The sequence below is a fragment of the Phaenicophaeus curvirostris genome, chromosome 4, assembly GCF_032191515.1.
Source record: "Phaenicophaeus curvirostris isolate KB17595 chromosome 4, BPBGC_Pcur_1.0, whole genome shotgun sequence".
NCBI lineage: Eukaryota > Metazoa > Chordata > Aves > Cuculiformes > Cuculidae > Phaenicophaeus > Phaenicophaeus curvirostris.
Window position 1 is genome coordinate 33,675,145 of NC_091395.1, and position 24,768 is coordinate 33,699,912.

Sequence of the window (24,768 nt, forward strand, 5' to 3'; positions counted from 1 at the left end):
GAAGAAAAGCATCATGTATATTTTGTATTAAGAGTGTGGTTCTTGCTTGAAATTTTTCACTGCCTCATTCGCTACACGACAGCATACAGTGTTAAAATACAAAGCATTACTGCTCTCCATGCAGTAGAAACAAATGAGTGTCTGTGTAAAAACTGAAATCAGAAATATATGCTATGTAAACATTCTTCAGCCTCTTGTTCTTAGCATTGTGCTTATTCTTATAATAATACTTCAATAATTTTGACAGATGTCCCTGAGAAGCTGGCTTGACACCATCAGTATTACAGCATACTTTAAAAGGGCCTTTTCTGCCAAATATTTTATTTCAGCAGCAGGTCCAGCCAAAGTAGCTTCTGCCTGTTCCTCCTCTTATCTGTATCACTGGCACTGGGCTGCAGCACTCCTCTGCTGTGCCTTTCATTCCAGCTGTTTCAAAACAAGCAGCTCATAACCTGTGTCAAGGAATTAGTTATTTTTAACCCTGGTACAATTCCTGTGTGACCCCAAAAGCCCTTTGGGTGTCTCAGGGACAGAAATTAGCCGTGTGGTGCACTGGCTGATTAAAGCTACAGTGCTGTGAGAGAAATAGTTATTGTGCTGGATCTCCAGGGAGGCAAATGTAATACTTTCAGCTGCTTCCAGAGTCACTCTGAAGGATTACCTTGTTAGAGTATTATATGAGGATGAAAGGATCTGATTCAATGAGATACAGTCAATAGAAAATGAAGACCTTAAGGGAAGAGCTTTTTTCATATTAAGTCTTACTGAAATATATGTAACTAACAGTGAACAACTATTAAGATAAGAAGTTCAGCCCCCGCCTTTTTTAATGTGTTTTTGAAAGATATTACCTTCAAAAGCACAAAAATCGCATAGTGTTTCCAAACGACTACATCAGTTATGTGGTCACATTCCCATGGTGTTAGTTGTCACCAGTCAGTGGCTTTTACATGAGATGCTAACCTTTGGTCTTGGACAGTTTGCTGTTCCAGTGGTGCAAGTACTAGCTGTAATCATACACTTCTCTATAACAAAATGGGTATCTTGGGCATCAAGTTAATTTAGATTTAAGTATCCGTAACAAATCAGTTTCTTTGTGTTGTATCAGGTAGCTTTTAATAGCTGCTTATGAAGAATTAAAAAGGTTTTCTCATTAGGATTCTGCTCTCTACTCTTTCAGAAACCTCATCTGTCAATGTGACCAAAGATATATCAGGTAAAACAACTTCTTTGCCTTAATCACTAGAGCCCCAATTCAGCCAAGAACTTAACCATGCACGCAACTTTAATTACCTAAACCACTGAAGTCAGTAGGGATTACATGCTTAAAATGGTACGCGAGTTTAAGTGCTTTCCGGAGCAGTATCCTAGAAAAGCTATTATTTTAATGCACAGATAGTAAAACTCGTGTCACAGGAATTTAAAAGAGAAAATAAATGGGTTTAATTTTTTTCTTTCTTCTTGTTTTGTAGGGGCACACATTTGTTCCAGTATCGGATCCAATCCAATAATCTTCCATAGTGGGTGCTGTATCAACTACTTCAGCATCTTCTGCTCTTGTTGGTAAACAGAAGAGAACTATTGAACACAAGGCCAAGTATTTTTAATCCCAAGAGAGAGACTTAGTACAGTATGTTCTGTACAAAACTGAAAGACTTGAAGATCACAGGGGAATGTCCTTTCTCCTTACTGACTCAAAGTCACATTACTGAGGAACATGACAAGGACTGCACAGAAACCAGCTCTAGAGCAGTTTTGCCCATCTGCAAAGAAGTCCATGAAAAAGATGCTCAAGGAAACCTTCCACAAAGGAAAACAAGCAGAAGTAGAGTGTACCTGCACACATTAACTGAAAGCATCTGCAAACTAATCTTTCCGGAGGTAAATAGATGCCACATAACAATAATTTAGTAGCATTTAATTATAGTTATTAAACATTTTATGCAAGCCTTGAGATTTAAGCTTTTAGAAAATTGTTTTGACTTCAGAATCTGTGTTCTTATGTTGCACTACATAGTTTAAATCTTCGTTTCATCCTCTTCTATTTCTTCTGGATAAAATTTTACCACAATCAGTTCTGTACACTGTCACACCATCCCTTCCCTGTATTTCCCTATATTTTTGCCTTGTAATTGCAACCTTTCACTGATCATTTTAATTGTTCCATGTATTTCTGTAGCGATTCTTTTACATACAGATACACCTAGAAAAATTCTGTCTTGTTACCTAATTATGTAAATTATGTGATCACCTCATCAATTCACATAACTGAATGCATACTGCTACATGCATTAGTCATTATCACAAAAGTTAAAATAGCTTTTTTCACCTGTTATGATGCTAAACTTATGTCATATTGGTTTTTTTAAAAAATACGGTCTGTGTTTGCCACAGACGTGTTCTTATGTCTCTGCTCCAACTGAACTGAAACAGGTACAGAACATGCACAGTGATTTGCTTGACTGGACATGAATACCATGGCTTCTCTCTGTAAAAAGAAAATGAAAAAGGCCGCTCCATAACAATCATCAGGGTCTTGCCTCAGATTCTGTGAAAGGTGTGAAGGAACTGACTGGTTGGAACTGCAAGTGGCAAATGGCCAACTCTGTATACTCACTTAAGTACAATTCTATTACTTGACATTTAATGCACCTTACTAAACGTGCTGTAGTTTTGTTATATCTATTTGCAGATCTGTTTTCACAACTCTTCATCTATTAGCCTTTCATTAAAACTCTACATTATCACCTTTCAATAGACCCCTTTTTCCTGCTGCTGCACTTCCATGGAGGAAATCCATACCTTTAAACTAATCTTTAAACGTATAAAGGAAAGGGCTTTTAACTCAAGAACTGGCTGACAAAGCACCGTTTCTATGGTGTTCCAATTGCTGTATTGCTTTTCTAGTATATATATTGGTGGGATTTTTAATGAAATAATTAGTTTGGGTTTTTTTTTTAAGAGTGGTATAAATGTATGCAGTTGCCTATGTTATCATCACAGTGGCCTAGTTCGTCAGCTGGGACAAAAGCTTGGTAAAGTCAAGGGTATTATGACCATGTGCCCCAGGAGATGCTGAAGTTCAAGGTAATTGTCACTGCTCATTACAATTCTTCAAGTCATATTCCTTGAACATCTGTCCAAGTACACCAGTCTCATGCTGATTTTGTGTCAAAATCTAAGCATCCACCCAATCCCAGTTCTCCATAGAAGTTTTTTGCTTGTTTTAAAAAAATCTGTTTCATCGCATAGATACTTAATAGTGCCTTACTTTATTTAACCATCAGCACCTAACATTATCTTCTGTCCAACTGGAAACTCCAAAACAGTGGGTACATTATGACCCTGATTGATCCATGAACTCCTCATTAAAACAGTGAGTTCTGCATTGAAGCCCAGGATGTAGTGAATCCAGAATAAGTGTTGATTAAATTTGAGGTATAATGTAGCATGTGTGATTGTTTTCTTTGCTTCTTTGGGTGTTTACAGAAATATATAAACATTACTTGGAGATAAGTAACGAATTGGAAGGCTTACTGTACCAGTTTACACAGAGATGTAATTTACATTGCACTCATATACGTGGTAGAACAGTTGTTCAATTTAGGTGTTTGCTTGGAAAAAGTCTCCAGAATATGTTGCCTTTCTTTGACATAATTTCTTCGCATGTGCAAGCTTCTGAAAATACAAAAAGTAAGAGATGCAGTAGAAAACACTAGTTTCTTCAGGGAACAAGAACCAGAGAAAAGCTGGACCAAGCAAGCCTTACATCCAAATTCTGGAACGGCAGCATTCTATCACCCTGTCTTTATGGGAAGTTTGAGTTTTGAGTGATCATAGAGTACATACCTGAGACCATTTATCTGACCCCAACAAATTGAAATATGCACATTTGGAAAAAGTATCTGTTCCAATTAGGAACTACAGAAAGGATGTGGAACCATGGAATTGAGGTAAATTAAGGTAAATTTTTGTGATACTCCAAAGTGTCTTTTATTACGGAGTCCTTTTACAAAGGTTGTCTACAGTGACTAGCTTTTCATTGGAGGAAATTTGGGTTTGCAGCATACATAGCCAAAATTATTTTTTTTATAAATATAAAATAAATAGTATTATCTTGAAAAGCAATAATCTTGAAAATAGAAGAGGTAATCTGAAGCACAGAATCTGTCTTGATCTTTTATAGCTGCGTTTGAAATTCTTGTTACCTTTTGCAATTTCAGTCTTGACACTTCTGAAAATTGTCCTGAAAAAAATTGAACTCTTTGTAGTCCAAGAAAAGTTACTAATTAGAAAAGCCACTTTTTAATGGCTTCCTGTGGGCATAATGCAGAATATAACTGGCTCTTTCTGTTAGGAGAATATATTTTAAATCGAAAAAAATTCTTGCTACATTTTGCATCCATGGAAGGGTGTTTGGGGGGATGCACATAATTATAGAAAATTAGGTTAGTTTTACTTACTTCTTAGCAGCACTGCCTTTATTTCCACCTGCAACTTGGAGGTAAAGCACATTGCTATATTTATAAAGCACAACCACTGGAGGACATCAGCTAAACAGCTTAATTAGAGTGTTACTGGAGCTGAAGACATCAACATAAACCAAGCCTCAAACACAGAAATGACACAGCATTTCTAACAACTAAAGCATCTTGACAAAAGATGCTAGTCCTAAGGAAGCAACTATTACAGAGAAGTAATTCTTCTCTGCAAAAGAATTTTATTCTTATGATTAGATTTTCACCAATGACATTTTAATCAACATAACTTTTTTCTTCCCCAGTTTGAAAGACTAAATCTTGCACTTCAGCGAACACTTGCAAAACACAGAATTAAAGAAACCAGGTATGTAAGTGTAATGGGTTTGCAACTAACTTCGCAGCAAAAATGTTTTGCAGACGGTTCATATGGATTGGGGTGGTGACTGGAATTCGGATTGTCTGAAATGTGTTTTCAATTAGTTTGTCAAATCAGTGTGTAATATTTCAGGTACTGTAAGTTAATAATGATTTAGTTTATTTAAAGTATTCACAAATATTTATGTCATTCACGAAGTTTATTTAATGGGCAAATTTAGCCATTTGTGTAGGGAAGCAGGCAAGGACTTAGTTTAAAATGAGCAAGCGTTTTGGAGGAACTCAAGAGACTATTAGGTATAGGTGGAAAGGTAGGTATGGTTGTGTATGGATTTAATCCAGTGTTTCTAAGATCCCGGGAGAAGAATTTTAAATGCAAACAATTAGTATTAAACAAATAAATTTGGCTTCTAATACAATCATACACTACAGATAGTGACACGTGTTTCACTGGGCTCACTTGGCTTCTGATTTCTGTTTCTGAAGAACTCAGCTTGATTTTCAGCACTCCTTAGTACTAATCATTTGAGCCTTGTAGGGAATGAGAATTTCTTAGCATCTCATCATACACAGAGGATTCTATTTACGGGATGCATCTGAAAAAATAAGCGTCTCAGTATAAATGTCCTTTCAAAACTAGAGAACAATAATGAAGATGGAAACTGCACTATTTCTTATGTTAATAAGAATAAAGAATTACAGTGAATCTTTTAAAATTATACTTGATATATTTAACGCGCTTTACATGCATTGACTGAACCAAAGACAGCTGGTCAGGTGTGCATTACAATTGTTGACTGGCTTATTGTTGTGCATATTTTCCCTATCTTTAATTTTTTGTGGGTTCCTGGAATATTAGTTTGAAACAAAAAATTATTTGGCTGTTCTGAATGATGTAATAATGCAAATGTACAACAGATCTTAAATGTCAGTATTGCTTTTGTGTATAAATATATGTAAGTATTTCAAGTGAAAAAATTCAGAAAGCACGTATTTAAAGCTTATTGTTATATGGAGGTTAATTTAAGCTACATGTCCTTATCAGTATTTTGGGTCTGACATTTGGGTTGATGTTTATTGACCTCAGAGAACTCAGAGGGCCGCAGTTTTGTATCACAGAACCTGCGTTGCTACCAATGAACAACTAATTTGGAAGTTAATTGTTACTATTGGTGTTTCCTCTCTCAAAACAGAAATACCTTTCTCCTCTTTTGAATTTAATGCACTGTAATGCCAATAAAGGCTTGAATATAAATTCCAATTAAATTTTATAATAAACTATGCAATATAGTTATGGCTTCAAATTAAAAACAGGACTGTTGCAGCCTAAGAGTTTTTAATCAATGACAGTCTATAGCATTTGGCCTCAATCTATAATCTGAGCTCAGACAACTAAAACTTTAATTTATTACAAATGTGCAGGATAATCTAAGATCCTGCCAAGACTCTTATTTTGAATTAATGAAAAACTGCCTATTTGATCAGCAAAACTTGATCTGTGCACATTAAAGACAGAGTACGTAACTTCGGTTACTTACTGGCTTTACCATGGTTATCTTGATTTTTCATGGGGTTTATTTATATTTTTATGATCTTTACAGAAAAACTGAGGATAGAGAAGATTTTGAAAAACTAATCAGTGATCATGCTAATGCAGCAGGTAACGTAAGCTTATTTAATAACAGATATATGTAAAATACATAGATTATATGTAGATTACAAATAGAAAGTAACATCTAGTAAGAAATAATTTTCTCGATGTCAGGGTTGCAGTGATGCTGACAACACAGAGGCTAAATTCTGATCTCTGCAATGAATAGTTCAGGATTTCAAAATTTGAGCTAAAGAAACAAGTTTCTCAAGTCTGAGCTAGCAAAGAATAATCAACCCCCAAACCCAACGTCTAAAGGGAGTTGTAATGCATATTCAGTAATAAGTTGCCGGTTTATATTCATGAAAAACTGTTTCATCCTTTTCATCTTCTGAAGGACTGCAGCCGGTTGGAAGAGAACAGCTGTGATTTACAATATGGATCTCTCTGGCTACATCAGTAATAGTAAATTAACATGATTTCCAGGAATTGAATCGTGATCTTCTCTACACTTAAACTGTTAGGCTGGTCTTGGCATACAGTTGGCCTGTGACAGATAACACTTTTCCAAATAACTCCCAGTAACAGCTGGGGAGTTGGAACATTTGCAGCAGTGAGTCTGCATGCATCTATCCTGTCAAAACAAATTTACCAGCTAAGATGTGAGCTGTTCTGTGCCAGTTAGCTTCACTGCCCTCGAATATTCCTAAGGTCATTTAATTTTTTGGATCAGGCATAGTACTTACAGTTGCATGTGCCTTACTTTCTATTTTTATTTTAAATATTTGAGTTCTTATTTTATTTCTATTTCATATCTACATATATTTTTATATATATCAAGCTAAAAGAATTGTGTTGTATCATGTGCCAAAACATGCATTTATTCTGTCTACATCTATACAAAGAAGACTGTCTCCCTGTTTTCCAAGCACCATGAGTATGTTTTTGGTTACAGCAGGAGTCCTAAATGAGAGGACCCTCAGGTGTCAGTGCTGGATCAGGAAAGGATATTGCTAATTTGATTTGGTCTAGCATGAAGAAAAGTGGAGGTTAGCCTGAGATTCAGCATGATGTGTGCAGTTCTGACTAAAATGTGGTTCCATGCAGGTGTTTCTGTGGAGTCTCTACGGGAATCTCTTGGGGAAGAGCTATTCAAAATATGCTATGAAGAGGATGAACACATATTAGGGGTTATTGGAGGAACCCTTAAAGACTTCTTGAACAGTTTCACTACTTTGCTGAAGCAGAGTGGCCACAGCCAAGAAGCAGGAAAAAAGGACAGACTTGAAGATGCCTCCATATTATGCCTGGAGAAAGATCAGGACTTCTTAAATGTGTATTATTTCTTTCCTAAGAAAATCACAAGTCTTATTCTGTCTGGTATTATTAAAGCAGCAGCTCATATTTTGTATGAAACTGAGGTAGAAGTGATGCTCATGCCTCCTTGTTTCCATAATGACTGCACTGAGTTTGCTAATCAGCCTTATTTGCTGTACTCCATACAAGTCAAAAGTGCAAAACCTTCCCTATCTCCATGTAAACCACAGTCTTCACTTGTGATTCCTGCCTCTATGTTCTGTAAGACTTTCCCATTTCATTTTATGTTTGACAAGGATATGTCAGTTCTTCAAATTGGAAATGGGATAAGAAGACTTTTGACCAGGAGGGAATTTCAAGCTAAACCCAATTTTGAAGAGTATTTTGAAATTCTTACCCCCAAAGTAAGCTGCACTTTTAGTGGAATAATGACAATGCTAAATATGCAGTTTACTGTACGAGTCAGAAGATGGGATAATACTGATATGAAATCATCCATGGTAAGAGATTTTTTCTAACCATTGTGTCTGTGATGAATTTGTTTTCTTAAAGTACATCCAATACAACTGAATAAAGAGGGCACTCTAACTTTGTTCAGATTCTGAAGCAAATATTCGATCAACATGCTGTTCTCAGACTTTTACACAAGTAAAATCTGACTGTTAACTTTATTTTCTTAAAAAAAAAGGAATTTGGAATATTGCTATAAACTCAGTAAGTTGAGACAAAGCCAATGACGCTCCATGGTGCTGAGGATAAGGGCATCTCCAACACAAAAACAGTGACAGGGAAAGCCACAACAGCTCTAGGATTTGGGGAAAGAAGTAAACATTTCCTGTGCTCTTTTCAGACTGCGGTATCTTTGGTATTTTGTTGTCTTTGATATTCTGATGCTTTCATCACATGCAGTTGCCAAAGGTCCCACTTCATTTCAGCTGATGGGTTTACTTACTGACTTTGCTGAGTCTGTGGCACATGATCTGTCCCAGTAAAAACCACTGATTATTCAATGACTGCTTTAATTCATAATGATCCCCAGCTGAATTCCAGCTTATTTACACCTGAGGCAATCCACAATGAATTACTGGTTCAAGCTCAACACTCCAAGAACTTAAATGAAGAACAGTAAAAAAAAGCTTTCATCCAGTTATTAACGAAGTGTGAAAAAATGCAGCACTGATTAGCTACTTCATCTCGCTAGGCAACAGTTTAATGAGTACAGGGAGTAGTAGACTCTGCTTTGCTTTTTTATGTACTTATATAGGCAAATATCTATTAGCAAGTAACAGGTTTTCTTCAAAAAATGATCTTCAAAGCAGTGTTAGACAGAGCTCTGGAGCACCTTACACATTACACAATTGAATACAGAAGGGAGATAAAAACACTTCACACCAAATATATTGCTTTTATAGATCATTAAAATGTTTTCTTTTCTGCCATTTATGCCATTAATTTTTAATCACTGTGAGTACTGAACATCCTATGGTAAAATTGAAGCATATTTTCTCACTTTATTTTACAAAGAAAGTGGTGTATGAAATAGTAATTAGCAGAAATTCATAGGCCACTATAGTCATTAACGTTTTATCAACAGATGAAAATGCACAAAAATTCTTTTTGTTTTCTTTTTCTCTTAAGCTAAAACTGATAGTGATACTCAGACTTAATTAGGTGTTTTTCCTTAAGTTGTGGTTAAACTCTTGTACTGGAAGGCTAAGCAAAATAAACTTATTTGATAGCTCTATGATTTAGCATCCCATGTTTTCTCCTAAGAAGCTAAATGAAAATGTAAGGACTATGGACCAGTCTGATTTTCCTGCATTTCAGCAAAATGTATTTCCTCTGAATTTTCTTGCTTCTAAACCTTTGCCATGCATGTTTTGCATGAATTCTTGTGTCTTTAACTGTTTTAGGTGATGGATCTTAAAGGCCAAATGATCTATATTTTTGAATCCAGTGCCATCCTATTCTTGGGATCTCCTTGTGTGGATAGACTAGAAGATTTTACGGGACGTGGATTGTACCTCTCAGATATCCCCATTCACAATGCATTGAGAGATGTTGTTCTGATAGGAGAGCAGGCCAGAGCTCAAGATGGACTGAAGAAGAGGTTAGGAAAGTTAAAAGCAACTCTTGAGCAGGCCCACCAAGCACTTGAAGAAGAAAAGAAGAAGACCGTAGATCTTCTGTTTTCAATTTTTCCTGGAGAGGTTGCTCAGCAGCTGTGGCAGGGACAAGTTGTGCAAGCCAAGAAATTTAATAATGTTACAATGCTTTTCTCTGACATTGTTGGATTCACTGCCATCTGTTCCCAATGCTCACCTATGCAGGTTATCACCATGCTTAATGAGCTTTATACTCGCTTTGATTACCAGTGTGGAGAGCTAGATGTCTACAAGGTACACAATTTATTGCATTTCTATGGAGTTCTGGGGCAAGAAAGGAAATTAAGACTAAATGAAACAGAGGATAACAGAAGTCCAAAAATTAATTTGACCTAAACCTTATTATAAGGAATGTATATAATAAGATAAATTGCAAAACAAAACAAAACAGAAAAGTCAACACAATCAGCTGTTCATGCAGCCAAGAGGGAATCTGGTCAAACCTTAAGAGCTAATTTTAAAAATTTATTTCAGTGACAGTATTGTGGATCTGGAGTAGATAGGTGTTTAATGTAGCAATGAGTGCCTGACAGCCATTGAGCAAGGAAGAGTAACTTCACATCATGCCCAGCAATAAATAAAGTTGTGCAAATTTTCCTTTTGAATAATGCTGCTGGATTTACCCAGGACTTATGTAATTTAGCAGGGCAAATAAGATTCCGTTACTATGTAGGTAGAATTCGTATTGAAGCTACAGACTATTCCTTTATATGTCAAGCAGTCTAACAGTAAAGAACAAATATGCCTGTTTTAGGTTGAGACTATTGGAGATGCCTACTGTGTCGCTGGAGGTTTACACAAAGAGAGTGAAACACATGCTGTTCAAATAGCATTGATGGCCCTGAAGATGATGGAGCTGTCAGATGAGGTGGTGTCTCCCCATGGAGAGCCTATCAAGGTCATATATTTTATTGTATTTTATATGGTTAAAGTGAGCATTTTTGTTTGTTTAGTTGCTTTTGGGGTTTTTGTCTTAAGGAAATTTTACATCATTGCATTAACTCAGGCAAGCTGGGGAATCAAGAATGTATGGCTGGAGAAGTTTCTTGTTCTTCTTAGTTCTATGAATGAGAGTTTTGTGGAGAGGTAAAGATGAAACAGATCTGAAAATCAACCTAAAAAAAATCAGCCTAAAAGATGCTGCAGTTTTTGTCTCAGTAGCAATAAATTTGTCAGGAGCGCAGCATATTCTGTTATTGATTTTTAATGAGGAGATTAATCCTCTCTCAAAGTTAGACCCAATGAGAATATCTTAAGCCTTTTGAGATGACAGATATAAATATGAATAATCAAAGATTGTCTGATTGTATTAATCTACACATTTTTAAAGGATTCTGTTACTCTTCTTGGTTTACAGTCACTGAACCACTACCATAAGACAATGGTGTTAATGCTGTCAAAGAAACTGTTAGATTCAGTGTTAGTTATATTTATGGCTTCCTTTCAATCAGGACATACACATCTACTGAATTTTTTATGTAGGTTTGCTTCTCACTGAGAAAAAAAAAAAGGCAGGCCTGAGATCATGACAAATGATATGGACCTTCTGCCAAGTTCAACTGTACTGAGACGGGGGTCCTATTATTTTTAATATGGGTGTCTCAGTTCACTATGTCTTTCATTTGCACATTATTAACATTTATCTTACTTAACATTTATTTACTTGTTCCTTTAGAAAACTTTAGGCTTCTTTGATTTTAGATTAAGGAATATTTATATCCTAAGACAAAAAAAAATGGTTATTAAGAGGATTACATGCTCCACATTTATCATAGAGAACAGTATTATTTTATAAATAAATGTCATTCTCTTTGTATTTCACAATATCAAATTAAATTATGCTTAAAAAATCAGGAAACATCTTGACAATAATATTACATGCTTATAATTTCCAGACAAGTACAACCTCTATAATTTTGAATGAGGAATGCTATTACATTTTAAAAAGCATTTTTAAGATAGAGAGAAAAAATTGCATTGTATAGGCACCTAGTAGAAGCTTCTTAGAAAAAAAAGAAAGAATCTGGTTTTAATGAAAGCATGCATCTATTGTAAGGAAATGCTTCATGAAAGCATTGGTTCATTTCAAAAGAAACAAATATGTCACACAGTCTACTATTATTTTATATATAAATTGTCAGAGAAAAAGGTGTGACTGCAAACCACTTACCTTTAAATCAGTCTTCTATATCAATGCACGTATTTCAGCCATCTTTGCTGTGTGAGTACTTTTTGCTTTTGTTGCAAACTTTTCTGCTTTTCCACTCAAAGACAGAAATTGTGACTTCTTCATATTCTCTAGATATTTAAAGAGTAGCACACATGATAGATGTACAAGCTTCCCAACATCATGCCATTATTGTTTAAGTGCTACTCTGGAACAAACATGTCTACATATGTATAACGCACGTAAGAGAAAAAAATCCAGAAATCAACACCAAAAGCAGCACCAGCTAAGCAACCTCAAAAAACTGAGCATGAGGTACAAAGAAGAGATATCAAAGCACGTCAGCTTCTGAATAATTTGAACGATTATGAAAATTCTGTACTCAAGGCTTTGGTTTTATTCTGTGTGTGACCTTGCCAATAGATTTCAGTTGGAACTACAGCATATTTGTATTTCCTTTTCTGTTGCTAAGACTTGTCTTCTGACCTTAACAGCAAGTGCTGTCATTAATGGTCACCAGCCTAACAACATTGTGTCATGTAGTTCCTGCCAGGGAAGTATTCAAATGTCACAGTAACTTATGATGTTTCCAGATGAATTTACTGCCACAGAAACCAGTGTTATCACAGTCGTATCAGAGGAAGGATTACTTACTATAAATGCAAGGCAAGCTAAGCATCAGCTAGTTTCTTCTCCATAAGCAGTGATGACCAGAATACAGACATATCAGGGAGACTATACTAAGTCAATTTATATTAGTAGCTTATTATTTCCTTCTGTTTAATAGAAGAATAATTTATAAAACTGACTTTAACAATTTAGTGTAACCTAATAATGATATTTTCTGTCTTCTATTTAAAGATGCGCATTGGTCTTCATTCTGGATCTGTCTTTGCTGGAGTTGTCGGGGTTAAAATGCCTCGTTATTGCCTTTTTGGAAATAATGTAACCCTTGCCAATAAGTTTGAATCTTGTAGTATACCTAGAAAAATAAATGTCAGCCCAACAACTTACAGGTACAGTGCTTCATATCTGGAAATTGTCCACTTGAAGTAGTTACTGTAATAGATTATTATCTTCTTGTTCTTTTCTTTTCCCCTGTGAAATACTGCTGTTTAGTTTCCTTCTTTTTTTTACCTGACTGCTCATGAATACACCATGGTTATTTTTAGTCAGAATGGAACCAGTAGCAACTAGGAAAAGGGTGAAACAAAACAGCTGATATTTATTTTTCAGATGTTACATTTTAAATAAATGGACCACCTGGGCATATTTTGCTTCCTACCCTGCAGCTATATACCTCTTGCTTTCTTCTTTTTTTATTTCTTTCTTATAGTTTGCTCCTCTTTGAGCTATGTGGCTTTCAGTGTGAACTGGACACCAGTCTGGCTGCAGGTGCCCTTGAAAATAACAACCTAACTGAAGAATTGTTAAGCATCACCCTACACATCTTCATTCACTTTTGGTTAGGGAAGATGAATGAATAGGTTGCAATGAATCAGCCATGCCTGTGTTAGCTTGTACAGGTCTTGATCCCAACTCAGTTTAAACCTTTTGGTATGAAACTTAGGCTGTATTATTTATTCACTCAGATCAGACCTATCTAGTAATGTGTGCTAAGTGATCATGCAGACAGCTAGCAGGCTTTCCATGGCAAAAGCAGCATCTTTCCTTTGTCTTCCTAATACTCCCTTTGTATTATATGTTTAACTTTACCTAAAAATCACCTTGCAACACGTTCATAGCCAAGTAGTAGTGTCTTAAGGGTGCCAAGCGAAATAATAGGAAATTGGTTTGAATTCAATGGTAACAGCATTTTACATCTGAACTCCAGGTCCAGGTCTTAGTTTTGTGCCACTGAGCTGACAGAGTCAATTGTTTCTTTTTCTTAAGATAAGCAGAAATATGTGTTTAAATTATTTTTTTCCCTTTAAAGGAAGCTCTGTTGCCCTCACTGTAGCCTGGAGAGCCAGTTGTTCCTACCCAGCTTGAATCCACTGCTGCATAACCAATAATGCCTTGTGGCAAGATCTTGTGACCAATATCAGACAGAGAATTTGGTACAGGATCCTGACATGCCCTGCAGCATGTGCTGTGTGATTTACAGTGTACCAAGTGTTAGATTATCTCATATAAGTGATATAGACAAAAGGAGCACAGTAACACAGCAAGTCACCTTTTTGAACAAATACAGAGATAGCATTATCATTGCACGAGCTCATGTATGCCAGAACAGTGCTGGCTAACAGTGATTTTATTTCCATATGCATATGGAAAATAATTTTGAATTACACTGGTCTTAAGACCATTAGACACATCATCCACACAAGACTTGCCTATTCTTCGTGGCTTAAGTAGGTTTCTGCATAGCTGTATATTCATCTCAAGAGAATATTTGAAATGAGTATACTGTTGAAAAAAAAATAAGAAAGGTAATTAGTCCTCTGAGTGCTTAGAAAGTAGGCGGCTTGGTTAAAGGGTAAACTATTGTTATTATTGTTGTGGTGTGTTTGGTTTTTTGATAGAGTTGATGATGTGTTAACCTTCATTTTTAGTGTTTTTTTTCTTTTTATTCCTACACCAGTTCTAAACACTTACTGATAAAATTATGGCACCTTGCAAGATTCCTCTGTATTGCAGTAATTGTTTGAAAGCTGAGATACCAGTCATCAGTATTTATCCCTGTAGACCAGCAATGTGTGTTTCAGACATAGACTGCTGGGTTTAGTGGACTCGTGTAAAAATGCAAAATTATTAGAATTGGTAAAAGGATCTGAATAGTTTAGTAAATAAGCTTTTCAGTATTTCCTTAGTTAAAACATATTGAATTAGATTCTGCCCCGCTACATTCTGCCCTGCCATACATGAAAAATTATTGAATTATTGCACTTGTAGTAACAATTAGTGACTGATTAATTTTTAATCAGGATATTTCATTTTTGTTCCAGGTTGTTAAAGGAATATCCAGGTTTTGTGTTCACACCTCGCTCAAGAGAAGAACTTCCACCAAATTTTCCCAGTGATGTCCCTGGAATTTGCTATTTTCTGGACGCTTATATTCAAGGAACAAACTCACAGACTTGGTTTCAAAAGAAGGATTTGGAAGATAGTAATGCCAATTTTTTGGGTGAGGAAACAGGAATAGACTAAATTGTACATTCACAATGTAATAAGTTTATAAATATTTTCATTTTTTTTGTATAAATTGAAAATTTCTTAGAATGTATGAAACATGGAAGCACTTTAGATTGTTAACACCTGAAAGCCAGTATTAAAATTTCAGGAAGTATGTCACCGACTACTTTTTACTTTTCCTTTGCATAAGGGACATAGTCACTGAAATAATAGTGCAAGTTCACTGTTGAAAATGCTACTAAAAAATACATTTTCTCTGTGGTAATTTTTAAGTGCTATGTAACAACTTTCTCAGTTCTCTCTGTGCTGACAGTTCTAGATGTATCGTAGATGCAGTGTGTCAGGAAATGTAACGTGCAAGTGATGCAGCCACATGCAGTGTTATGAGCTGGTGCTTATCAATGACTATTAAAACATATTTTCTTAGTGATGTCACAAGAAAATATCCATTAAAATATTGTCATTGCTATCACATATTTCTTTCAGTGCATTGTTGGGGCCCTATCCTAGAAGCTGCTGACCGTCTTCTACCACTGGCTGGAGTCAATGTGTAGAGGGTGCTCAGCATGTTCTGGATCAGGCTACTAATTGTAGCTAATATACATAGACTTAGAAGAGTTTGCTGCTTACTGTTTCATGAACTGTATTTTCTGTATAAAATGAATATAGATTAAAGCACTGTAATCACATACTAAAGTCTCTGTAATCATGAAATAATATTTTAGTTCTTAGGGGTTTTTAAATACTTTACAAAAAATAATATCTACTTGCTATTATGTACTAGAGCAATAAATGTGGAGGTTTTGTTGTCATTTAAATTTGAATTTTTTAAAAGAAGTGTACTAAAACATGCTTTGGAGTGTCTGCTTAGAAAGGAAGTTCCAGTCAGACTGTATAAAGTGGAACAGAAGTACACCAGTTTAAAGCTATGATCATTATTCAAGGACACCTGTGTGGTTATGACATGTCATTGAAATACCTATGGTGTACTCACTTTAGAGTTGCCAGGGGAATCTACAGGTGAACAGAAATGCTTTAAAACATATGAACTCATGTATGAAGTATTAATTTTACTAGAGTACAAGCTTTTCTACTGTGGATTGTGGAACATGAGTGGAGAACTCTCAAGGATCTGCCTCTAGAACTGGCAGAACAAGAGCAAGTTACAAATCCTGAGTTTAGGATTCTGCCTCTCTAACTGGCAAGTCCATCTGCACAGAAGTTTCTCTGTGCTGCACAGTTTGGTTCCAGCTGCAGGATGGAGAATGGCACTGCTTACACATATACAATTATTTCCAGTAGTATCAGATATTGTTATTATTATTATTATGATGACCTCTTAAACTCTTGAGTTTTGGCATATCAAGCCATAAAAGCTACTTTCCACTGAATTGGATTTTGCCCTCTGAATATATTCTGGGAGCAATTACATTAGACTAAGGTGCCATTCTGTTCATATTCTGAACTTCACTGGTTTGTTCTGAAGCTCAGTGTAGTGTTTTATCTTACTGTCTTGCAGCATAAACTTGTACAGAACATATACCATTAAAGTCTTGAGAAAAGTCTTTACAAGTTACTAGCACCAAGGATATATTAAAAGCATATTTTAATTCAGAATTGCTGTGAGCATTTGGACAAAATGGACAAAACTTGAAACATTGAAACCTGCTTAAGGTCTCCTTTATCCATCCAAGATGCATAGAAACAATAATTCTGTGACACAAAATTGGAGCCTGAGAGTTCTCTACATATTATAGATATGCACACATCTCTTTCTTGCATGCGCCATATATACAAACACATGCACAAGAACACATCTGTTACATTTTAATAGCAGTGTTTCAAGGAAACAAGAATTATGCAGATCTTGGCAACTGATTTTGAAATACTATTTTGGTCAGAAAATTTTATTCTATTGACATAAATACCCAGAGGCTACTAGCAGTCATATGTGGGTGCTCCTTGTTTTCAAAATGTGAGAGTATTTGACTACTGACTCTTCAGCAGGGTCATGATATTAAGCCACTAATGACTGAAGTCAGAAGGAATCTATCCATCCATGTTGTCTGTTGAATGTTAGCAAACAAATGGGCTTTTAAATAAAAAGGATTTCTTCCTTTGTATCTGCCAAATGGAATGGACTCTTAGGAGTGAATTTCCTTTTGTCCCTCAGAAAGAACTGTTGCTGGACTGGGTGATGGCCATTCTCAAAGCTAGATTTCATATAAATCTGTCATTTAGGAGAATGTTCGCCTTGGCAGTTCCTGACACCTTCCTAAGTGTCTCTCTGTAAAGTAAAATGTGCCCTTGGCCAAAGTTCTTATTACAGCTGAAATTAATCTTCCATCATTATTTTTTATAACTCTTCTCTTTTTTTAATACACCCAAGGCTACATTACCAGCTAGGGTAGAACTGCTTTTTATTATTTTTATTATTTTTATTTAAAGCATTCCCAAGTCGACTTCAACCTTAGTTCAGAGAAGAATCCTGATAAGGTGCTTAAGTGTGCACATAGAACAATATACTGGTATCTCAGTGAAGTATATAGGATTTAGGCACATCTTAAGACAATGATTCAAGAAAGTGTTTTAAAATGTATTTGTGTTCTGCAAAAAGCCACACAAGTCTATGCTTAGCTTTAGGTATAACAAGAATTCAGGTCTTGTTGAAGTTATTCCTCTGTTTAAGATTTTTACTGAATTAATATGTATTTAATAAAGGGACAGTTATTTTTAACTAATCTTTTCACTTAGATCTTAAATAGTCCTTTCACCTGTTAACTAACCTTTTCACTTAGATCTTAAATAGTCCTTTCACCTGTTAACTAACCTTTTCACTTAAATCAAAGGCAATGGGAAAAAAGGAAACAGATAAATCCAATAAGCAAATGGTTGAGATAAACAAAAGGAAGGCAATTTAACTCATACAATATTGCGAGATTTTGCATAGAAATAAAACAGTTGTTTTTAAGCTGATGCCTTGTACAGTATGTTTTATGATATTGTTAAAGTCTTCAGAGACTATGCAATGCTATTCGTATAAATATCTTAATATTACATCCAGAAACAGCTTCATTATTATATGAATTTTTATTAGTTCATGAAGATTCTGTGGGGCTGATTCCTGTTTACATTTACGCTATGTGATGGAAGATACTTTTTTATCATACTGCAGTTTCTTTGCCAAAGAAGTGTAAATGGCCCTTGAAATAAATAAAGTGGGTCCTTTGAGTCTTAACAGTGACATAGCTGGAGTAAAAGCTATAGCAAAAAAATTCAGCTAATTTTATTTCATTCAGACAAGACCTGATAAGATAGTGGGGAGATGCTGGAAAAAAAAATCTCATTGCTGCTTTTAGAGGAAGTGCAATCAATGTGGAGTTGATGTTTTCCTTCTCTCTGAAATACTTTGCAAAATCAAAGCAAAAAAACTACTGTGCAAATCAAAACAAAACCACTACTCTGCAAAAACAAAGGTAGAATTCAGACCTTCCCCACAGCAGTTTATTTCTCCCATTATTTTCTTTTGCATTCTCTCCAGAAGCAGCTACAGCAGATAGTACAGGAGGCAGAATCAGTATTTCCATCTGAAAGCCATCAGAATTAAGGGGAATTTCTCTTGAATCTTGGCAAGGGGCCCCCTTTTCAAACTCCACCCATCCTATAACCTGGCAGTCCACTCTAGCTGCTACTATTTTTCATGTGTGCTCATTGTTCTGCAAAAGCAGTGGAAGGGGAGTTTTTGTTTCCTGAAACAGCAATAATTTTTGTGGCTATTTGCCATACGGTGTTCAAGGCACTGTGTTACTTTCAAAGCCCTGCTCCAGTTTATCAGTAGCCAGCTTGGCAGTAACCGGATTTAACTTTGAGGCTGTTTCTGAAATGAAAGCCAGGGCTTTCTTTTCTACCTCTGAAGACTGCAAGATGTGTACCACAACAGTCTTTAGACCTCTAAAGCCATCTTTGATGGCATGGCTGCTCACAACAGCATATGAAGGAAATAATCAGATATAACCTTTCCCACCTCCTTTTATTTCCTAATCCATTTGCATGAGTTCACTGTCAGTCCTTTTCTGCAAAGCAAAAAACTCACTGTCTTAGGTTTCTCAGCATTGTTCTTGTACTGAAACACAAATAAAAGATGGAAGATCATCAATGGTTCTGGTACCTCTGCTAAATCCAGACACAACAATTAAAGAAAAGTACTCTCCTGCGCACAAACAATAGGATCTGAATGTTAAATATGCAGCAGGGCTGGAACATGAAGTTGGAGAGCCAGTCAAAGAAATAATAAACTGTGAAAGAATCTAAACCAAAGTAAACAACCTTATAAAGTCGTGCGTCTCATCTGCTTCAGCCGACTTTTTATGCTGACAGTAAATTTGAGCCAGTGGTTTTCTAATATAAATGGAAATGAGCACTTTGTTTTACAGCCCCTTTATAAGGCTTTCTTTGAAGATCTGTGCTGAAATTGTTTCCTATTTTCTGAGCAGTACAAAGTTACAAATTCTTGTGCCACTATACCACAAATGCCATGTTTCTATGAGCGTGCTCTACACACACAGCATGTAATAGGAAATAACCTAGAGGAATACATGCAGTAACATACCAAGGATGTGAAAAGGGGCAGATTAAGTCATAGACACACTTCTACTTTTCTGATTTTTTCAGCCCAAATAAAACCTGTCAAAGAAATATCAAGACAAAGAATGTTCCCAGGGGCTTTAGACTACAAGCCTATGAAAATCAACAGGAGACTTTCCACTGACTGCAACAGGTGTTAGGAAACACCTAACATGGGCATATATTTTGTTTACAAAGGCTTGTAGTGATAGGTCTAGGGGCAATGGCTGTATACTGAAGAGAGGCAGATTTAGGCTAGACATAAGGAAGAATTACTTCACCATGACAGTGGTGAGGCACCAGCAGAGGTTGCCCAGGGAAGTTGTGGATGCCCCATCCCTGGAGGTGTTCAAAGCCAGATTGGATGGGGCCTTGGGCAGCCTGATGTAGTGGGATGTGTACCTGCTCAGGGCAGGGGGGTTGGCATTAGGTTATCTTTCAGATCCCTTCCAACCCAAACTATTCTATTCTATGATTCTATGATATTTAACTTGCTCTGATTTCCGAGATGGCATGATGCAACAGACCCCACAGACTTTCTAAGATCTATGCAAGTTATTGTGTCACAGAACAGAATGGCATGCTGAGGTCTGTGTCAGTCATAGCTTCTCAATACCAGTATTTGAAAATGAATGTAATGGTACAGTGAGATAGCATATAGCGGTACAGTAGATACAATGAATCTTGCTGAAGTAATCTTACGAGTGGTATTTCTGCACCTGAGAAGTGTTATTATGGCAATCCCAAATGTCAAGGCTCAGACCATGATTATATGAAACAGATAAAAAGAAAATACCCATGATTCACTTTGATGTCAGTAAAGTAACTCCATCTTAAGTAAGTGAAATGCAGCAGTACTATATAAGGCAGCTTTTTTATTTAGTATTACAGTAACAATATAAACTGTAAGAGCAAAGTCCAAAGTAAAAAATGCAAGTTATTAAAATACTTTCTTTGTTTTATAGTGCATGTATATTAACACAAACCATATTGATCTGAATATAGATGTTCTTGACTAGCTAGTGGATTTCCCAAATTTCTGTCTCAGCAGCTGCCTTACCATACAGCTTAAAAGGATCCCATGGTACATTTTGCTTTCATGGTTGTCAATAAGAATTTCCAGATGAAGTTATCATTCTATGGTTCTATGATCTCAAATCAGGAAAAAACATGTGTACCATCACTTAAAAAGTACACCAGTTGTTTTTCTCCTGTAACCACTGACTGCAACTCTTTTGGCTTCCTGATAGCCACTGCAGGAAACTCCTTCTGAGAAACGTGTTCAGAGGGACACAAAGTGAAGAAGCTGCTTCGTTGGATTTCAGTTACACATAACATTTTCTAAAAGGTTTATTTCACACCAGCATTCCATCCCATGCACGTCTCATTTGTGGCTAGTGCTACAGCTAGCATTGTGCTCCTGAATATAAAAAAGCAGCTGTGCAGCAGTTCAGGAGCTATACCTAGTGCATGAGAGGCTATACAGCATTAGAGAATGAAGCTCCCAAGAGTTCTCTTAGATATTGCATTACTGTAGATTCAGTAGCCACAAAATGATTACAAACTATGTTTGTATTGTTGGTTGTGTTTTCCCATTTTCCCAAACCTTCCTTCCTACCAAAAAGGAAAAGTAGATGGTGACCAGATGTGCTCAAATCCTAGATAACTGGTGACAAGCTGACCCCTACTCAGCTACAGGGAAAAAATCTCCTTTTGTCTGGTTACAACATTATGATTTACTACATCATCTCTGTTGCCAGTTTTCTAGGGATTGAAGAGATACTTACAGATTGGCACCTCTTCAGTTTTTGTTTGTTTTTCTACAGCTATCTTTAACCAGTAGTTTGGTTATTTTTTCTAAACATGTTCTTTCCTCCCTTCAAAATCAGCATATTACTTGTATGGTTTTAACTGGTTATATTGAAACTTTTGTTCTTGGTCATCTTTCTAAAATTCCAGAATTGGTTTTCCCAGTAGACTTGGAACGTGTTAGACTAAGTAGAATTGATTATTGTGCCTATGTGTCTTACAAGCAGGGTTTCATAGAATCATAGAGTAGTTTGGGTTGGAAGGGACCTTAAAGATCACCTAGTTCCAACCCCCTGGCATGGGCAGGTACACGTCCCACTAGATCAGGCTGATGATCCTTGTAGCTCTCCTCTGGACCTGTTCCAACAGCTCCATATCCTTCTTATGTTGTGGATTCCAGAACTGGACACAGTACTCCAGGTGAGATCTCACAAAAGAGGAACAGAGGTGCAGAATCACCTCCCTCGACCTGCTGGCCACACTTCTTTTGATGCAGCCCAGTATACAGTTGGCCTTCTGGGCTTCAAGTGCACATTGCTGACTCATGTTGAGCTTCTCATCGACCAGCACCCCCAAGTCCTTCTCTGCAGGGCAGCTCTTAATTACATCATCCCCCATCCTGTATTGAAACCGTGAATAGAATACGTTCTATAGCTGTCTGTCTCTCCGCTCTCACTCTTGGTTCCTGAGCTATAGGGTTAGTCTTGGGATTATTTTGTGTCAGACCTCATAGGGTAATATATGATGACAGCATCTTATTTCTGAACTGTCCTAGGCATGTTGTCAGCAATCCTCTGCTCAAAACCACTTGTCGTAAGGGTTATACCTTACTTGGAGAACCTGTTCAAGAACCCACATGTAGCAGGTTATTGATCCCAGGCATTGGGATACAAAAAAATTACGGGAGCATTTCTGTTCCTGTGAAGGCAGTGCAAAGGGCACTGACACCAGGGCACACATCCCCCTCCTGAACCACTGTGAACCTGCCAGTTACCTCCATTAATCCTCTCAGTGTCAGATGAGTTCCAATGACTCCAGCTGGAGAAAAGCATTTGGAAAATCAATGCACAGGAAACTGTAAGATAGTTGTTTGAAGGGTTCTTCACTGAGGCAAGCACTGTGGAAAAAACATGAGAGGGATGTATGTATTGACGGCAAGTTGAACACAAGACAACAGCTTTCCCTGAAAGCCACGAGGGCCAACCATGTCCAGGGGTGCATCAAGCATGGCATTGCCAGCCAGTTGAGAGAGGTGATTGTCCCGCTCTGCACCCTGGTGCAGCCCCGTCTCGAGTACTGTGTGCATTTTTGGCCACTACAGTATAAAAAGGAAATCGAGCTACTGCAGAGTGCCCAGAGGAGGACCACAGCTGCTGAAGGGTTTAGAGAGGAAGCTGTATGAGGGTGGCTAAAGTTACTTGGTCTGTTCAGTCTGAAGGAGACTTAGGGAAGGCCTCATTGTGGTCTGCAGCTTCCTCACAAGGGGAGGAGGAAGAGCAGGCGCTGATCTCTTCTCTCTGGGGACCTATGATAAGACCTGAGGGAACGGCAGGAAGATGTGCCAGGGAGGTTTATGTTGGAGATTAGGATAAGGTTCTGCACCCAAAGCGTGGTGGAGCACTAGAGCAGCTCCCCAGGGAAGCAGTCATGGTGCAGAGCCTGACTATTCACTGAAAGGTTTAGGCTGGACATTAGGTAAAAATTTTTCACAGGAAGGGTCATTGGGCACTGGAACAGGCTGCCCAGGGAGGTGGTTGAGTCACCTTCCCTGGAGGTGTTTAAAAGAAGGGTAGACCAGGTGTTCAGGGACATGGTTTTGTGGCAGACAGGAATGGTTGGACTCGATGATCCTGTGGGTCTTTTCCAGCCCGGTGATTCTGATTCTATGACTTTATTGCAGAAGCACTCGGCCAACGCCGTCAGCCCCATGGTGTGCACGTTGGGGTTGCCCTCTGCAGGGGCAGGAGTCAGACTCGACGATCCTTGAAGGACCCTTCCACCTCAGGACATCCCACGGTTCTATATCTCTCCTCTCGGCCCAGTCCCACAGCGACCCCCGCAGTGCCCGAGCCCGGCAGGGTCCTCGCCATTGGCTGCTGCGGCAGCGGCCCCGCCCGCCATTGGCTGCTACGGCAGCGCCCGCCATTGGCTGCCCGCGGATGCCAGTCGGGGCCGCGGCGGCCGGGGGAGGCGGTGGGGGCGGTCGGGACCGAGCTCGCGGTCGCGGCGGCACCGGCACCATGGTGAGCAGGGCTGGCGGAGGACGTGGGGTCTGGTCGGGCCCGCGGTGGGAGAGAAGAGGCCGGATCGGCGTGGGAAGAGGGAACCGGGAGGAGAGGCGGGCTCCAGCCCTTTGTTTCGGGGGGGAGGTTGGGAAGGGGGGGGACGGGGTTCGGAGAGGTTGATCCCCTCCGGGGTGAGCGGCACCGGGCTGGGAGGCGTGGGGTGGGGTGCGATGGGACGAGGTGGGGTAGGAATGGGATGGCATGAGGTGGGGTGGGCTGGGCTGGGATGAGGTGGGGTGGGTTGAGGTGAGGTGGGGTGGGATGGGGTGTAATGGGATGATATGCGGTGGGATTGGATGCGGTGAAGTGGAATGGGATGTGGCGGAATGGAATGGGATGGGGTGGAATGGGATGAGATGCGGTGGGGTGGGAAGGGCTGGGATGCTGCGGGGCGGTGGCAGGGGCTCCCCCGCCCGGTGCCAGCCCGCGCCGCCGCCTCGCCCTGCCCCGCAGTACGGGTTCGTCAATCACGCCCTGGAGCTGCTCGTCATCCGCAACTACGGCCCCGCCGTCTGGGAGGACATCAAGTGAGTGCGCCTGTGTCCCTGCCCTGCGTGTGTCCCTGTCTTGTCCACGCTGTGCACGTGTCCGTCCCGTGCATGTGTCTGTGCTGTGTCCGTGCTGTGTCCATGCTGTTCGTGTAACCATGCCATGCGTGTGTCACAGAAACACAGAATCACTAGGTTGGAAAAGACCCCCAGGATCATCGAGTCCAACTATCGTGTCCATGCAGCGCGTGTCTGTGCCATGTGTGTGGCCTTCCTGTGTCTGTGCTGTGCGTGTGACCGTGCCATGCTCGTGCCCATGCTGTGTGGGTGCC

General features: G+C 38.4%; 2 protein-coding genes across 2 annotated transcripts in view; both read left to right on the top strand.

The window, feature by feature from the left end:
• The first annotated feature begins 1,472 nt into the window (after positions 1 to 1,472).
• On the top strand, positions 1,473 to 18,030 carry GUCY1A1 (guanylate cyclase 1 soluble subunit alpha 1). The gene is made up of 8 exons (XM_069855741.1): positions 1,473 to 1,881; positions 4,784 to 4,845; positions 6,458 to 6,516; positions 7,555 to 8,264; positions 9,678 to 10,163; positions 10,684 to 10,827; positions 12,958 to 13,112; positions 15,045 to 18,030. Exons 1-8 carry the CDS (start codon positions 1,633 to 1,635, stop codon positions 15,244 to 15,246), a joined length of 2,067 nt encoding a protein of 688 aa, XP_069711842.1. The 5' UTR covers positions 1,473 to 1,632; the 3' UTR covers positions 15,247 to 18,030.
• A 6,305-nt stretch (positions 18,031 to 24,335) lies between these two features.
• GUCY1B1 (guanylate cyclase 1 soluble subunit beta 1) overlaps positions 24,336 to 24,768 on the top strand; it is a 45,181-nt gene continuing 44,748 nt past the window's right edge. The window contains exon 1 of the mRNA XM_069855744.1: positions 24,336 to 24,475. The gene's annotated coding sequence lies outside the window, so the exon portion shown is untranslated. The remainder of the gene's footprint in view (positions 24,476 to 24,768) is intronic.

Excerpts from the sequence above, each read along its gene's own strand:
- GUCY1A1 (XM_069855741.1), top strand. The coding sequence starts at position 1,633 with ATGTTCTGTACAAAACTGAAAGACTTGAAGATCACAGGGGAATGTCCT. Across the intron at positions 1,882-4,783 it reads GCAAACTAATCTTTCCGGAG|TTTGAAAGACTAAATCTTGC; the intron begins GTAAATAGATGC and ends TTTCTTCCCCAG. Across the intron at positions 4,846-6,457 it reads CACAGAATTAAAGAAACCAG|AAAAACTGAGGATAGAGAAG; the intron begins GTATGTAAGTGT and ends TGATCTTTACAG.